Source organism: Callospermophilus lateralis, chromosome 7 (assembly GCF_048772815.1).
Source record: "Callospermophilus lateralis isolate mCalLat2 chromosome 7, mCalLat2.hap1, whole genome shotgun sequence".
Taxonomy (NCBI): domain Eukaryota; kingdom Metazoa; phylum Chordata; class Mammalia; order Rodentia; family Sciuridae; genus Callospermophilus; species Callospermophilus lateralis.
Window position 1 is genome coordinate 97,698,748 of NC_135311.1, and position 16,569 is coordinate 97,715,316.

Consider the following 16,569-nt stretch of genomic DNA (forward strand, 5'->3'; position numbering starts at 1 on the left):
TCACATCTGGAAATGGGAACACCTGCAAGCACTTTGACCAGGATCACCAGATCACTCACGGATGTGAAAACCCAAGGGCAGATGAGGTGAGAAAGAGATATCCTCAAATGTCAACAAGGCCAAAGATGAATAATTTGGGGCTAAAAGTGTATTTAAAAAAAAGGGGGGGGGGGTTGGCCAGACTATCTGGACTTATATCCCAGCTCTGCCACTTTCTAATGGGAATAGTAATTAACCTCTCTGAACTTCGACAGAGTACTGGGTTTTTTAAAAAAATTGATTTTGGAGTCAGCCAATCTTAGGTTCAAATCTTAGCTCTGCCACATACTCATTGTGTCACTTTGGGTAAAGTGGTTTATCTCTTATGAGCTTTAGTTTCCTTATCTACAAAACTGAGCCCCTATCATAAATAAATAAATTAAACCTACTTCACTGGGTGGTTGTTAGGATTTGAAGAGGTAACGTGCAAAATACCTACCATAGTGCCTGACATGAACTAAGCATACAGAAACAGACTGACTTAAAATTATATTTCATCTCAGACCAGTCAGAATGGCAGTCATATAATAAATACAAGTAATAATAAATGCTGGACAGGATGTGGGGGAAAGGGAACACTTTTACACTGTTGGTGAGATTGCAAATTAGTACAAACAGTATGGAAATCAGTTTGGAGGTTCTTCAAAAGAATAGGCATGGAACCACCACACGACCCAGCCATACCACTCCTTGGTATTTATACTGAAGAATTAAGGTCATCATACTACATTGATACATGCATATCCATGTTTTTAGCAGCACAAGTCACAACAGCCAAACTGGAACAAGCCTATGTATCCATCAAAGGCTGAATGATTATGGATAATGTGGTACATACACCCAAAAGAAAAAAAAAAGAAATTATATCATTTGCAGGGAAATGAACAGAACTAGAGACCAATATGTTAAGCGAAATAAGTCAAACTCTGAAGGTCAAGGATCATATGTTTTCTTGAATATGTGGAAGCTAGAGAAGAAAAAGGAAAATAAAGGAGGGGTGGTGTCTCATGAAGATCAAAGGGAGATCAGTAAAGTAAAGGACCAAGGACTGGAAGGTGAAGAGTGAGGAGAAAGTGCTGGGGAGTGATATTGGCCAAATTATACTGTTATATTGTGTGTATGTAAAGATATGTAACAACAAATCCCACCAATATGTACCACTATAATACACCAATTAAAAATGAAAAAAAAAAAACAGAGTGACTTAACTTTAACTTAATCAATACAAAAGGATCAACCTTCCTCAGAGGGTTGCTAAGAAAAGACTTTATAGCAAGGTGTCTGGTAATACAGACCCACGATGAGTGGAATCTCCCCTCATCCCTATGCACTCACCTCTTTTAGCCAGAGAAGCTTTGGGGCCTGCATTTCCACAGACATCACGCCCCCAACATACTGGAGGACACTGTGCTTCGTCTCGTTGATCCTATGCACCTGACTGACTGCTCGGTGGTCCAGCCACATGATGACATTTCGACGGGAATCCCCTGACAGAAGTGAGAGAGAGACAGAGACTGAGACAAAGGCAGAGAGCAGTGAATGTAGATGTGCATTGTTTTCCTTCCTTAAAGGGACAATTATGGATTCTGGGGCAATATGCTGCACAACTTCTGCAATCTAGTAGGTCAAGAATAAAAGTGGAAGGACATTTGCAAGGCTTATGATGCCCAGTCCCACAACCATATGCCGCTTTAGTCACCTGCTCCCTGACCACAACTCCAGGGCCAACCCTCCACACTAAAACCAGTCGAAAGCTACCAATTAATTATTTTAATCGTTCATTCCCTCAACTTTTTCCCTTCCTTTCTCATCCCTGTGTTCTAGAACAGCACTTCTGAATGCCCACTGAGAAGAGCCTATGAAACAAGACTGACATATTCCATCTTTAGATTTGCCTCCTTTAAATATGGGGAATTATTTTGATGGTGTAATCCATCTCACAGCTGAAGCATGGAATTTATCTCCTTCTACTGTCACTTTTTCAGTCAGTTTATTAAAACTGGCTCGTTTAGATGTTTCGTTTTTTTTTTTCTCCCATTCAAATGGTCAGTTTGGTAGAGGGGGAAGGACAGGAGTTTGGGATCAGGCTAACCTAATAGTGAATGCAAGAAGGTTATTAAGCTTCTCTTGGCCTCAGTGCCCTTATCTGTACAGTGGGAATAACAATGTTGAATAGCATATAAAGAATAACTAAGAGCCTTCATTCATTAAATAAATGATAATGCACATGAGGGACATTGCAAGACCCTGTCCCTTGGTAGACCTGCAGGAGTAAATCGTAAGGAACAGAAATCAAACCCACTGGTAAAGAGGATTACTTCTTACATCCAATCCCCCCTGTGCTGTACCCATAGAGTTGACAGTCCCTCCCTCTCTTCCCTAGCCTTTAAATTCACCATGTCCTGATGAGCAAGCTGTATTCCTTCCACAGCCACAAATCCTACAGGGAATGGCAACAACGTACCTGAGAGGTGATTAGGGGAAAGTCAACAGGGCCATCAGCTACTGAGCCAGGGGCCATCACACATTATTTTTCTTGGTGGCAAAAGAACTGCAGCAACCACATACACTGCTAATAGCAAATGTTTATCATCTGTGTTTGCTGTCTCCCAATGTGTTAAACATTCTGCACACCTCTACTCACCAAGTCCTTAAAGCAACCCCTCCACTATGAGTACTATTATTTCTGTTTTTCAACAACAAACTGAGATGCAGGAGTTGAACATGTGCCCAGTGACATGCAGCTGGGAAATACACGTGTGCCCTGCACCCAGATCTGTGCAGAGTTCTGGTAAAATGAATAAACTGGAATTAAACATAATCCACATGGCATGAAACAGGTGAGCCAATTTAAAACAGCACAGATTACTACTGGTGTGTGTGTGTGTGTGTGTGTGTGTGTGTGTGTGTGTATACAAAGAAAAAGCAAAAAAGCAATTTGTGAGCAGTATGGTTATAAATAGTCCTTTCTTTTAAAAAAAAAGACCTAATGCAAATAAGGAAAAATTTTATTTTTAACTTAAGTCCATAAAAGGTACACAAAAGCCTGTTTATCTTTGAAAAATCTTTTTTAAACTAAAATTTTAAAAAGCCAACCTAAGAAAATATCTAAATAAGAAACAAATTGCAAAGTCTCAGTCACTGATTTGCCTGATTGGAAAGACTTTAGGTCCCAAAACAGCTTCACAATACTCTGAAAATAAGATAAAGCATAAGTGTGTCAAAAATCCTTTTTGTTAACAGCAGAATGCTTCTACTTTATAAGAGAACTGCTGGAGGCTCTGCTCCTCAGCCCTAGGCCCACATGGGAATTATCTGTACAGCTTTCAAAAAACAGTGACATTCAGGTCCTATAGGAACCATCAGGCAATCCAAATGTGGGTATGTGCCCACATATGTACACACATGTGTGGGTGGCAAAATCAGTACTGTTTCTTAAATATTGTAGAGGATGTATCCACAACTGCCTCAAAACAGAAACACATGTTCCTAAACTTTCAACAAGAGGAAAGAGAAGCCAATTAGCTTCTCAATCAGCAGCTTCTGTAGTGAGAACAACACAATGAGAACTGTTCAGAATAACTTTCCTATGTTTATTATAGTTATTTTCATTTTAGACAAAAGCTGAGAAGTTAATCCTTTTTTCAATTCTCATAGAAAAAAAAATCACAAGTAAATGATTCAACCAAAGTTTGTTTAGTCTTTTATTGAGCATTTACTACATGCCAGGTGCAATACTGGGTATGGGGATCCCAAAAATGGGCCTCAGTCTCTGCCCACAGGAGCTTGTGTCTCATTGAGAGGGAAGGGTCTATATAGTGCATGGACTGCCCAAACAGAAGTGCTAGGCTTCGAAACAGGTGCAGCTCAGATAAGACTAATTCTGAAGCTGCACAGAGAGATCTCAGGAGGCAGGAGAGCTTTTATTTAATTCTAAAATGACCAGCCAGTGGGAAGCAGGTGAAAGGGACATGAGGAAAGAGACACAAGACAAGAGAGACAGCATGTGAAACTGCACAGGCCAGACACATCGTATTTTAGGAGAATCTGAGGCAGAACTGGTAGAGCAGAATTTGAGCTGCACAGCTTACCCAAGGGCAAATTACTCATCTGTGTATTCACTTAATTAAAACTTTGAACAACTCACAGGTTATGCTCCTGTCACAGTCGAGGACAAAAAAGTTATTATGAACCAGCAAAAACATCCAAATATGAAATTTCTGTTGCACAGAGATGTATGGGCACTTGCTCCTTCCCCAGCCCCAGTTATCACCCTGGGATCCCCTGCTCCAAAGGGTTCCCTACTGGGATGATACAACCAAAGTTAGGCTCTGAGCCTAAAGGCTTCAGGGCAGGAAGCAGCAGCAATTGCAGTGGATCCAACCCAGGGGCTGTTCTGACCTTCAAAACAAGAAGGACCAAGGAGAAACTAACAACAAGACTATTTCATCACACAGTCATGCATAGTGTTCTCAACTATGCTGCTTAATTTATTTTGTTTTTAATTTTTTTGGTTAACACCTGAAGATGACAGCATTCTACCAATCTTGTGGATTTGGTGTTCACAGTGATTGGGGTTATCTGTCATCTCCATGACCCCATTCCCTTTCCTTCAACCAACCCAGAGTGGATCCTTGCCTAGTAGACAGAAGCAGTCTTTAAAGAATCTTTAAACCACCTTAATATTCTAATTTCATTTTTGAGCATAGGATAATCACCTCAGATAGGATCCGACTTAATAGAATCTGTTGAAAGGCAAGAAACTGGTGTGGACACCTGCAGCTGGGTACAGCTGATGAATGGGTACATTTCAACCTTTCAGGTGGAATAAAGTTATTTCAACACTTATAATTAGGGATTCAACTTAGTTCCCTCTTTAATAGAGGACCTACTAACAGGTGACAGACAATTTCACCCTGGAAGATGGCATCCAGCGGTGTGTTCCACTGTGTTAATAAGGAACTCTCTTCTCCTACTTCAGATGTCTGTTCCTGTTGTTTGAACTGTCCACTCATCTGTGCCTGGTGATTCTCCGAACACCACAACTCCCAAGGAACCTTCTTAAAAAAACAAATGGTGACACCCTAGTCCCACCTAAGGACAACTGAACACAAACCTTGGAGGTAAGTCTAATGAATGTCAATTATAAAAATGATCTGCTGTTTTAAACTGACAAATGCACAGTCAGTTTAAAAGCAAAAAAAAACAAAAAACATATTTTAGTCAATCAGACAATACAGACTCCAACATTTAAAGTGCTACCCAAGATGAGACTTCCTCCTAGGGTATCCTTAACTGACAATCATTAACTTTCACTGGGCCAATATAGGAAGTGCCAGCAGCTTCCCCAAGAGTCTAGTAAGTAGAGTGTCTGCTCTGCTGGGCTGGGGTCTGCTGGTTTACCTCGGGTCTCTGTTCTCTGGAGTGGCCCCAACTGCAGCTGCCCACCCCCCCGGCCAGAAGAAAGCCAACTTGAATGGCCACTGAAGGCAAGAATCATTTGGATTCATGTTTGAATCAGCATTCAATAAAATAGGACTTAGCAGAGCACATAGTAGGTGCTAGTAAACATATCAGGAAAAAGGGGGGGTTGGCAGGGTATGCAAATAAAAGATAGAAGTTACAACCTTGCTCTAGGCACTCATCCATTTACAGACGGTTTGAGCACAGGCCATTTATAATTATCACTGCTCCACACAAGTGAGTGGAACACATTCCCTCGACCTGAGCTTTCAGGGGTCGGGCCCTAGCTTCTCTCAGTAAAGCTACTGTTTCATTATTCCAGTTCTTTCACAGGAAAAACCAGATATTCAAAGGTAAAGTGAATTCAAAGGTAAAGGAATCAGCCAAAGAGCGAAGCCCTAGTCACTGTGTGATTCCAATTCAGTGTGTCCCCGTGTGCCCTACTATCCCATAGCCACCAGTACGAAAGGTGCTATGACAGTGTCCACAACCATCATCTACAGAATCTCATCCAAATAATGGCTACGTTGGCAACCACAGATGGGCAATGCCCAGACAGAACACAAGAGGTCCAGAACAGCACACTCTCCACCATTCCTTAATGTCTTCCTCTTACTGAATCATTATTAAATATCAATAGGCGTTTATCACACACGTGCTGTTCTTCTCAAATTTGACCCATTTTATTCTGACTAGTGTAGACTCTTGGGTGTTCAACCCTAGTGCTAGCACTACTGGCTAAAATTCCCTGGGAAAATCTCTGATGTTGGCCCCAAGTGGCACCTTACATTTGAAACAGCTCATTACTGGAGTCACAAGCACCAATTAGAACACCATCATTAAATGTGAATGTTTTTGGTGTGATTAGTGAAATGAGAGAGGCCATCTGTTTCCAGTTTCCATGGGATACCCGACCTGTCTGCCCTACTCTAGCTCTTTTAACTGCATGTGGTGCGCCCACTAAAATGAAAGTTCTATAGGAACTTCACAAGCACTGCCAACACCAGCACTCCCTGCCACAAAACCAAACCTCATCTGCTTCAAGGCTGCTCACCCCAGAAGGACCCCACATCCTTCATTAGCTCCCACTGTGGCCCTAGGGCTTTATGGAAACAAGTCCCTCCCTGATCCACCTCCAGTGCGATCTCAGTCATACTGAAGGCTCTGCAAGCTTCTGACTTTGACCTCCACACTCTACCTTGACACTTCACTATCAGTGGCACAAGACCTATGGCTGATGTTGCACCAAAGAGCCAAGGCCACCCCAGACAGTCTCCCCCACCAGGGAGAGGGAGAGAAGTGGTCCTACCTTCATGGTTTACTGGCAAAGGACGAAACTGTTTATCCAAGACAACCAGAGAGCATGTGGCATCAAACCCAAGTCCTCGAATTTGGTTTAAATCGATCCCTTGTACAACTTTCTGTTTTAAAAGCAAACAAAAACATAAATCACATCACTGGACTTTTAAAAGCTTTAATACAAGTTATAACAAGAAGGAAATGAATGACTAAATAAAAAATCATCCACAATATAAACCAAATAGGAGTTCAATATCACTAAAATACCAAAAGATCCTATAAATTAATCAGAAAAAGATAACCAACCTATTAGAAATTAAGCAAAAGGCAAGAATATTGCTTAATAAAAAAGAAATAGAATATGTGCAAATATTTTCAACTGCCCTACAATTAGGTAAGCAAATAAAAATATACAAATTTTTGTTTTTATATTGGTAAAAGTATGAAAGATTAACAGTATATGATAATGACAAGAAACAGGAAATTGGGTCTTCTTGAACATTATTCTAACTGTAATTATTGAGTATCAATTTGGGAAAATAATTTGACAGTATATATTAAAGTTAAAAAATATGTATATCATTTGACCCAACAGTCCCATTTCTAGAAAACTATCTTAATAAATTACTAATAAGAATATATTTAAAAACAAGAAATTGTCTCTGGATAATAAACTATAGCACATCTCTAAGATGGAATAATGTGAAAAACTTAGAAGTGACTTTTGGGTTGATGGCATGAAGAGAGAAGCAAATCTATGCAAAATAAAATTATAAAATTGGTCAGTATATCAAAAATAACTATATTCAGGGAAATTGTTCAAAGTCACAAAACAAATTGAGAAAAATCAAATTTAAGCTAAAACCATTCACAATGAGAGATGAAGACAGGAAGAAATACAAAAATAAAGAAAGAAAAAAAGAAGCAAGGTAACTTAACTCCAGACCCAGATTGGTTTTTGTTTTGTTTTGTTTTTTGGTGTGTGTGTGGGGGGGGATTTTATTAAACATTTATGAAAGTAATAGTATGAAATCTATACAAAACTTGTTTAGAATGGCAAAGGAGGAAACACTTTACACCAACTTTTACATGACTAGCATTAACCTAATTAATATCAAAGATAAATAAAGACATCATTAAAAATAAAGAATATTAGAGACTAGTATTTAACATCAACCTAGGTTTAAATTTGTTTAACAAAATATTAACAAACCAAGTTTTACAACATATTAAGTTGGCATTGTACACCATGAACATGTGAAGTTATCCCAAGGATGCATGGGTGGTTTAATAACCATAAATTCATACACACACACACACACACACACACACACACACACACACATATATATAATAAAAGAATAAAGTTCAAACACCAAATGATCATCTCAAAAGATGCAGAAGATCCTTCAAAAAAATAAGGACAATCAATAAATGAGAAATAAAAGATAACATACACAAACTGATACAGAGAATCTACAAAAACTTAGTTAACATAATTAATAAAATGAATAATTTTCCTAGATTAGGAAAAAAGCAAGAATGTTCACTTTTACTATTTCTATTCAAGCTTGTACTGGAAAATCTAGCCAGCAAAATAAGACAAGAAAAATAAATTTAAGGCACACAGAGTGGGGAAAAAAAAACATTAAAATATCTTTCTGTGCAGATGATAGGATTCCACATGCAGAAAACTTTTTAAGAAAAAAATCTACCAAAAAAAGCTACTAGAAGTATTAAACAAGTAGAGTAAAACCACAGGATTTAAGATTAACATATAAAATCAATTATATTTCTATCTATAGAAACTGATATCAAAATGAAATAAAGGAAATAATGCAACTCACATTAGTATCAAAACAAATAATCAGATATTTGTAATTTATATTTCAAAAGATGTTCAACATCCAGTCACCAGAAACCACAAAACACACAAAAAGTCCACATTAGAGAAATATACAATATTAACACCGATAATATGGCAGTCTCCTCAGATGCACAGAACTTATATAACTTCCTCTAAAATCCGGGATAGCTAGTTATGTTTTACTTTCTTTTATTTTGTAAAATCTGACAAGCGTCTCTTAACATTTATACAGAAATGCAAAGGACATAAAAAGTCATGATAAGTTTCATACTGTTTCTTTCTTAAATGTTTAATAAAATACCCCCCCCCCCAAAAAAAACAATCTAGATCTAGAGTTAAGTTACCTTCCTTCTTTTTTTCATTTTTGAAAAGAAAAGACAAATCTGTAAAAGTTATGCTACCTGAATTCAAAACTTACTATAAATATACCATTGCTAAGGATATATTTTCTGAGTAGTAGAAGAGAACAGGGAAAGGACAGGCTGCTTGACAGTAGTGATAGAACTAAATGTGTATCTGCAAAAAGAAAAAAAAAAAAGAAAGAAAGAAAGAAAGAAAATCTGAGACTCTTATATTACACCATACACAAGCATCACCTCAAAATGTATCATATCCCTAAATTGTAAAAACCAAAGAAAATCTCTGTGATCTTGCATTACACAAATATTTCTTTAAAAGTTAAGACTTATTTTTTAAAAAATGATAAATTTGACCTCATAATTTAAAAAAATTCTTCTTTAAAAGAAATGATTAGGAAAATGAATATACAAATTAGATTGGGAGAAAATAAGTGCAAATCATATATATGATAATACAATTCAATGTAGATTATATAAAGAACCCTCATAAATAATTTAGTAATATAATAGCCAATTATAAAATGGACACTTCACCAAGAAGATATACAACTGGCCAATAAGTACATGAACAAATGTTCAACGTCATTAGTAATTAAAAAAATGAAAATTAAAATCACAATAAGATATCACTACATACCTTCTAAAGCAGCTATAATCATACAACTGACAAACACAAGTGTTAGGGAATTGCAGGGGAAATGGGACTCTCACACAATATGGGGACAAATGTAAAATACAGTCATTTTGAAAGAAAGTCTGGCAATTTTTTAAAACACAACTTACCACAAAACCTAGCAATTTCCCTCCAAGATATATACCCAGTGAGAGGGGAGTGAGAAACTTATGTGAACAGAGAGACTCATCTGTGAATATTCATAGGATCTTTATTTATAATACTAGTTCATGTGTGGGAAGCCTGGTCCCCAGTGTGGTGATATGAGAAGTAGTAGGATCTTTATGAAAAGGAGCCTAGTGGGAAGATGTTGGGGGCACTGCACTCAGAAGACATTAATTTAGTTTATGTGGGACCCAGATTATTTCTCACAAGAGAGGACTGTTAAAAAAGATTAAGAATGGCCCATTCCCACTGTATGGATTCCTGTCTTTCCATGTGTTCTCTCCCTCCCACATGTGCTCTCACCAATGCTATATCCCATGAGGCTATATCCCATGAGTCAAGCAGAAGCCAGCACCATGCCCTTGAATTTCCAGAACTGTGAGCTAAATAAACCTCTTTTCTTGATTCATTACCAACCTCAAGTATTTTATTATAGTGATAGAAAACATGCTAATACATTCCCAAATAAGTTGGGATCAAACCAAATATTCATCATAATTTAATCAAAAGTTAAATAAAATATGGTATATCCATACAATGGCATACTACTCAGCATGAAAAAGGTATAAATTACTGATATGGCAACAAGATGGGTGAACCTTAAAGTCATGATAAGTGAAAAGAACCAGACACAACATAACATAAAATATGTCATATGATTCCACTTACATGGAATTTCTAGAGAGAACAACTATAATGACAGAAAGCTGAAAAACGGTTACTTTAACTAGAGCTGGGAATTGACAATAAAAAGGCACAACAGAACATTTTTGGAAGAATAAAAGTGTTTTAAAAATGGATTATGATCATGATTGTACAACTATGCAAATTAACTAAAATAATTGAATTACATATTTACAATAAATGAGTTTCATGATATGTAAATTATAAAGCTACTAAATATTTTAAATAAAAAGTCAACCTATAATCATGTAATAACACTGTCTTTCATTTTTTCTCACTATCCTTTCACCAAATTCTTACTTATATTTCTTTATCATTAGGCTTTTCAAACAGTTTTCTATAAGTCTAGTATGATTTATTTCAGTATTTAGGTAATAGTTACATAATTCTACAATTAAATAATTAGATCCATTTTCTTTTCCACATTCTCGTTTCATGGAATGTATTCTTTTGTATTTTTTTCCAAGAAGCACTTTTTTAAAATTATATTACCTATTGTCTTTCTCTTTCAATTAATACTTGACTATGTTAAAAAAAAAAGCAAACCTATAGAAGATGAAATGGAAATATATCCATGATATGTAAATAATTTTTTTAAAAAAATTGTTAATGGTGTTTGTCTGAGAGTAGAATTGCAGTTAGAGGAGAGATTTTTCACTTTTTTGTGTAATTTTTATAGTTGTAGAATACTTACTGATTAATTGTATTTTGAAATTTTGTTTCTATGGTTTCCTTTGTTGAAAAAACATGAACAAACATGATCTTTAACATTTTCAACTAACTTAAAACATGAAAATAACTTTTTATATCCCACAATGTTAAAATGACTGTCCACCCCACAATGCTAAAATGACTGTTCCATTTGGTGAAATTCATCTCAAAAATGTATGATTCTTTTATCCTGTTTGGGAAAGCAGACTTGTAATTTTGGACTCCATTTCTTACTATTTAGTATGTTCCTTAAATAAGAGATACACAAAATTGTTGAAGATTTCCAATAAATAAAAACATGATTTTTTTTCAAATCATATTGCAAATAAATATTAACTTGCTATATTGAACATCTCCTATGTGCTACAATATTTACATAACTCATCATTACAAAGCCCACTAAAAGACATATTTAGTATCTGCATTTCATAAAAATTCAGTGATTGCAGCATGGCCTCACGACAATGAGTCACAAAACTCTGGATTCAATCCTATCTTTGCCACCTTCGTTCTGTGAGTGAAGACAGGGTACAGCACACAATTCCAGCTGTTCCTTGCCTTGCTTTTCAGGTCTCCATAGCATTTACAGGCATGGCTTCCGCTGGCTGGAATGTCCTTCCAACTTGGCATGGAAATCATTGGATGGCAATTAAGACCAATAGCACTGAGGACAGACTGCCTGAGTCTCGACAACCTGCTGAGTAGCTAACCCTGATTTAGCTAGGTAGCCACTATTACTCCCCCAGTCTTTCACTAACTTTACCTGAAAGCCTGGCTCTGCTACTTAATAGTAATATGACTTCGGGAAGTCACACAAACCTGTTTCCTTGTCGCAGAAAGCTGTTGCCTATATCTGCATTTCCCAAAGATGTCAGCAGAATATGATGGGATTAGCTCAACATCTGGCATTCAGTGCACAATAAACAGCAGCTTTATTAGGGTAAAGTTGGGGAAGTAACAGTGGCCACCTAGATAAATCAGGTTTAAATGAATATCACCATTGAACATGTGGGACCTCAATCAGTCACCAAGCCAGCCCTAACTTCTGCTTGCTGCATGGCCCTGCTGGCCTTGGCGCCCACAGAGTGCACACCTGGTGTGGGTAAGCCCATGTGCACAAGCTTGTGGTGAGTCAAAAGAGGAAGTGGGTGAGAAAATGTAGATGACTCAACACAACTCCAAATCTCTGACAGCTCTGGAGCAGAAACAGGCACAAGAGGTGGTATTCAAAGAGCTACCTGGTCCCATCCCTACCACTCCTGCACTGATCTCATGGCCTTTCTGACACTATTTCTGGAGGGTAAGACATAGCGCCTAGGTGAGGGTCACAGGATTCAAGGAACCTGAAAGCCCTGTGCAACCTGTATGACTTGGTAGGAAACATTCAGCACAGAAAATTACTCAGAGTCTTATTATGTCCATAGGATATTTTTATGTACAAAGCACAGCATGCTATGTATCACGTAAGCACATGTAAAAGCAATAGGCAAGAACAGCATTAGAATATTGCATGGATTCAAATCTGAGGACCAAGGAAAATGTCTTCTTCTATTTTATGAATGCCCTCTGAAGACCTACGGAGTTCTATATCCGAATCATTGCTTTTCAGTCACAAAGGCTTAGTGGCTCCACCTCTAAATTACAGACCATTCATGAGGAACTAAAAAAATAATGGTGATATTCATTTAAACCTGATTTATCTAGGTGGCCACTGTTACTTCCCCAACTTTACACTAACTTTACAAACTTAAGTACTATATCTTAATAAATCAAAACACTTATGGAAAATGCCTTACAGTCATTTTTATCCATAGCTGAGGGCCACTCCCATATCCTAACCTTCCTCAACCATCTAAGCCACCCCAAAAAGATGGCTGTCAGGGTCACACTACCCAAAAGTTCTCTGAAGCTTGACCCGGTGACCTGAGGATTGTTATTTATATTCTTATTAATGGGAAAGGAAAGCAGCTCAGTAAACTCACCCCCAACAACTTGGCATCAAGAGAATTTCCCTGGCTAGAGAGAAAGCACATTGCTCTTCTAAAGAATTTCCAGAGAAGGAGATTTCTGCAAACTCATTTGGTAACCTGGTCCATGTCTAAAAACTGTCAACTCGTAGCTCTGGGGCAGCAAACAAATATTTGGGGAAAGGATTGTGCATCTCTTTGTTCTTTCTGTGGGAACTGGTTCAATCCTGCATGTGTTTTGAATCAGCAAGTTCTGCCATATTGGGTGGGGAGGTAGTGTCTCTTAGAAACCTTCCAAACTGAGAACCAGAAGGTCACATGCATACCTGGTTTTATTTTTAGCTCTATTTAGAGCAAGGGTCAAATCCTACGCCTCTCAGACAGAATCCAGCTTGCAACACATGTCTGTATGGCTGGTATTGTATTCCTTTAAATATGGATTTGAATGTTTTGTCAGCTTCAGGGCCAGGCATGGAGTTAGGCAATCCCCATTCCCTCGGCTCCATCCTTCTTTGTTGCCTACACACTTCAACACTCACTTAGTCAGTCCTCAGAAAATATAATGAAGCCCCTTCTAAGGTCCAGCTATGCTCTCTTCTAGGTATTTGGGAAATAATGGAGAGAAAAACATTTTTTAAAAAAATCCTTGGTTTTTTGGATATTGCATTTTAGTGAGGCTAGACAATAACCAATAAATCATCTAAACTATGTAGTATAGAAGTAATGTACCAGAAAGCGTTGATCAGAGGGATCATGAGTGCCAGAGAAGGGAGCGTGGTCCCTAAGAAGATGAGATTTGAGGAAGACCTTGAAGGATCGAGGAGAAGGCCTTGTGAAAACCTGTGGAGGAGTGATCCCACCAGGGGAAGAGACACTGCAAAGCCCAAAATTGTGCAATTGAGATCCACAATCCATGTCCCAAAGTGAGGTGGGAAAAGCAAGGAAGGGCTTATGCAGGGTACCTGTTACAGGGAAGGTCATGCTGGCAATCAACTGTGCAAAACCTACTCTAGTGACTGGAGAAATGAGTAAATCCAGTCCCAAGCTAATACCTACACAGCCTTTGAGCTTAGGTGTGGTATTGTCCCTGGATGGTAAGGCAAAGAAACCAAAGTCAAAGCCTTCCATTTATATCAGCAACCCATGCTCTTCCAAAAATTGAAACTCTGACATTGCCTCAATCCCCTTCTTCACTGTCACCAAGTCCCAGGAGACCTTCCTTCTCAGAGCCTCTCAGGGTCACTCCTCCCTGCCTCTCTCTGCCAGTGCTCTAGTCTAGGTGTGCTAGGGGAAGGCAGGGTGAGTATGCAGGCAGGGGAATGGATCAGTGTGCGGGTCTGAGGATGAAGGGGGTGGCTAGAGCCCAGAGATCCCAGAGAAGCATCGGGACAAGAGCAGGACAACAGGTCAGGGACAGTCCAGGAAGCACCCTGAAGGCAGGTCCCATATATTACTTCTAGCCAACAGTAGTGTGATGCTCTCAAGGCACTGTAAGCAAAAGAGCAATATGATCAATTTAGCATTCAAGGAAAAGAGTTACTCCAGTTGCCAAGAAAAGATCAGAGAAGGGAAAAGAAATACAAGGACATCAGTTGTCTTAAAATAGTCTAGGCAAAAGATAAAGGTCTATGGCGCTGGAGGTGAAGAAAATGCATAGATTTGACCAGTCGGGTCCAGGATTGTCAAATACTATCTGAGTGACCTTGGGAGAGTCACTTAACCATCTGGCCCTCAGTTTTTCTTTTCACCTATAAAGGGAAACAACAATAAATACTTAACTTGTAAAGATGGTCAAATGTGGTCAAATGGATATGAAGATGCTCTGTAAACTTTAATAATTCTATGAATGTACGAAGTTAATGTTATTGCTCAACCCCATGTGTTTCCTCTCTCTTCTGCCTCCATCTTCCCACAACCATTTCTCATGTAGCAGGTACCAACCCAGAACAAATGGTACCTCACTAGCTTCATATGTATTTTTGTTTTTGTTTTTCATGCAAATAAAAGCTGTTTAATCTATAGGAGCAGAAAATGTCTTGTATACTTTTCCCATATAGGTACCAGAACGTAAAAAGAATTAAGTGCATAGTAGGTGCTCAAAAAAATGTTTGCAGATTAAATCAAAGAATGATACTCAACAAATGTCTGATGGTTAAATGATTCTTCCAGCTTATTTTTTCCTTTTTCCTAAAGAAAATTCAATCCTAATCATACATTAACTTTGCAATGTTCCCTGCCTTGTTTGAATGATTAAGATTTGTGGTTCCAAAAAGCATATTTTAAAATCAAGGACTAATGCATGTTCTCCAAGACATGCATGTTTCTACAGAACTTTTTAGGTGTGCTAGATATGGGCCCAATAAAGACCTGCCCATTTGGGGGGCACACGTCTCATACATGAGCACACAGCCAGGACAAGGCAGTGTAGTCTAGCATGGCTGCCCCTCAGCTCAGGTGCCCCATCCTGCAGCAAGTCCAGCAAGTTTCAGGTTGTCCCATGCAATTCCCAGGCATGCATCATGCAAGTGGATGCAGCTGGAGAGAGAGACAAGGGGCAGTGGTGACTAGAGCAGCACCCAGCACTGGCTCTTACTCCTTACAAGAACTCTGCTGGCTACTGAACCTCTTCAAAGCCCTTTTATTTCTCACCTTTAAGACAAAGAATAAAAGCTACTTCAAAAGATAATTGTAAAGATAAAAAGAAGTGATGAGTATAAAGGACCCAGCATAGTATCTGGAATATAATTAATGAGCAACAACTATAAGCTGCCATTATTGTCATCATCATAGTATCAACAACATCACCATTATCATCATCATCATCATCATTATCCTAACTGAGGGAGAAAATCACCTCCCACAAAGTGAACACCCTAGGGAACCGGAAGTAAACAATTGCCCTCAACTTGCTGGAGTCCAAGAGAAAGAGAAGACAGATCAGGATGTACTAGGGCACCCTTTGCCCTAAAACAGTGCTTCTCAAAATCTTATACAAAAGGAGCCCCAAACAGAGAGAAATAGGTGAATATTCCCAAGAGTGTCTCCCTCTTGGACTTCTGACTACTCAGGATTTTATCTTAGAAATTCATTCTTTTCTTTGTTTGTTTGTTTGGGGGATTGATCTGGGGTGTTGATGGCTGAGTTACTTTATTCCATTCTCCTCCACAATCTACTCACCACCATAGGAAACACAGTGATTGCTCATTTCCAGACACCGTTATGGCATTTTATATGCATTACTTCATTGAATCCTCACAATAACTCTATGGAGGTTACTATTACCAGTCTCATTTTATAGGTAAGCTAACACACAAAGAAACATGAAGTAATTGTCCAAGATCA

General features: G+C 38.3%; 1 protein-coding gene across 6 annotated transcripts in view; it reads right to left on the reverse strand.

Annotated features, from left to right (window-relative positions):
* Positions 1–16,569, reverse strand: part of Fggy (FGGY carbohydrate kinase domain containing) — a 399,645-nt gene that overhangs the window by 354,214 nt on the left and 28,862 nt on the right. For 5 of the 6 annotated variants that reach the window (XR_013091912.2, XM_076862364.2, XM_076862361.2 and 2 more), the window contains 2 exons: positions 6,812–6,923; positions 1,375–1,526 (listed from right to left, as the gene is read on the reverse strand). Coding sequence is in view for 5 of the 6 variants with exons in the window: in XM_076862364.2 (XP_076718479.2) it covers positions 1,375–1,526; positions 6,812–6,923 (264 nt within the window). In the remaining variant the exon portion in view is untranslated. Of the gene's footprint in view, positions 1–1,374; positions 1,527–6,811; positions 6,924–9,086; positions 9,164–16,569 lie in introns of those variants that run through there. The other variant, XM_076862366.2, reaches the window with a different exon arrangement.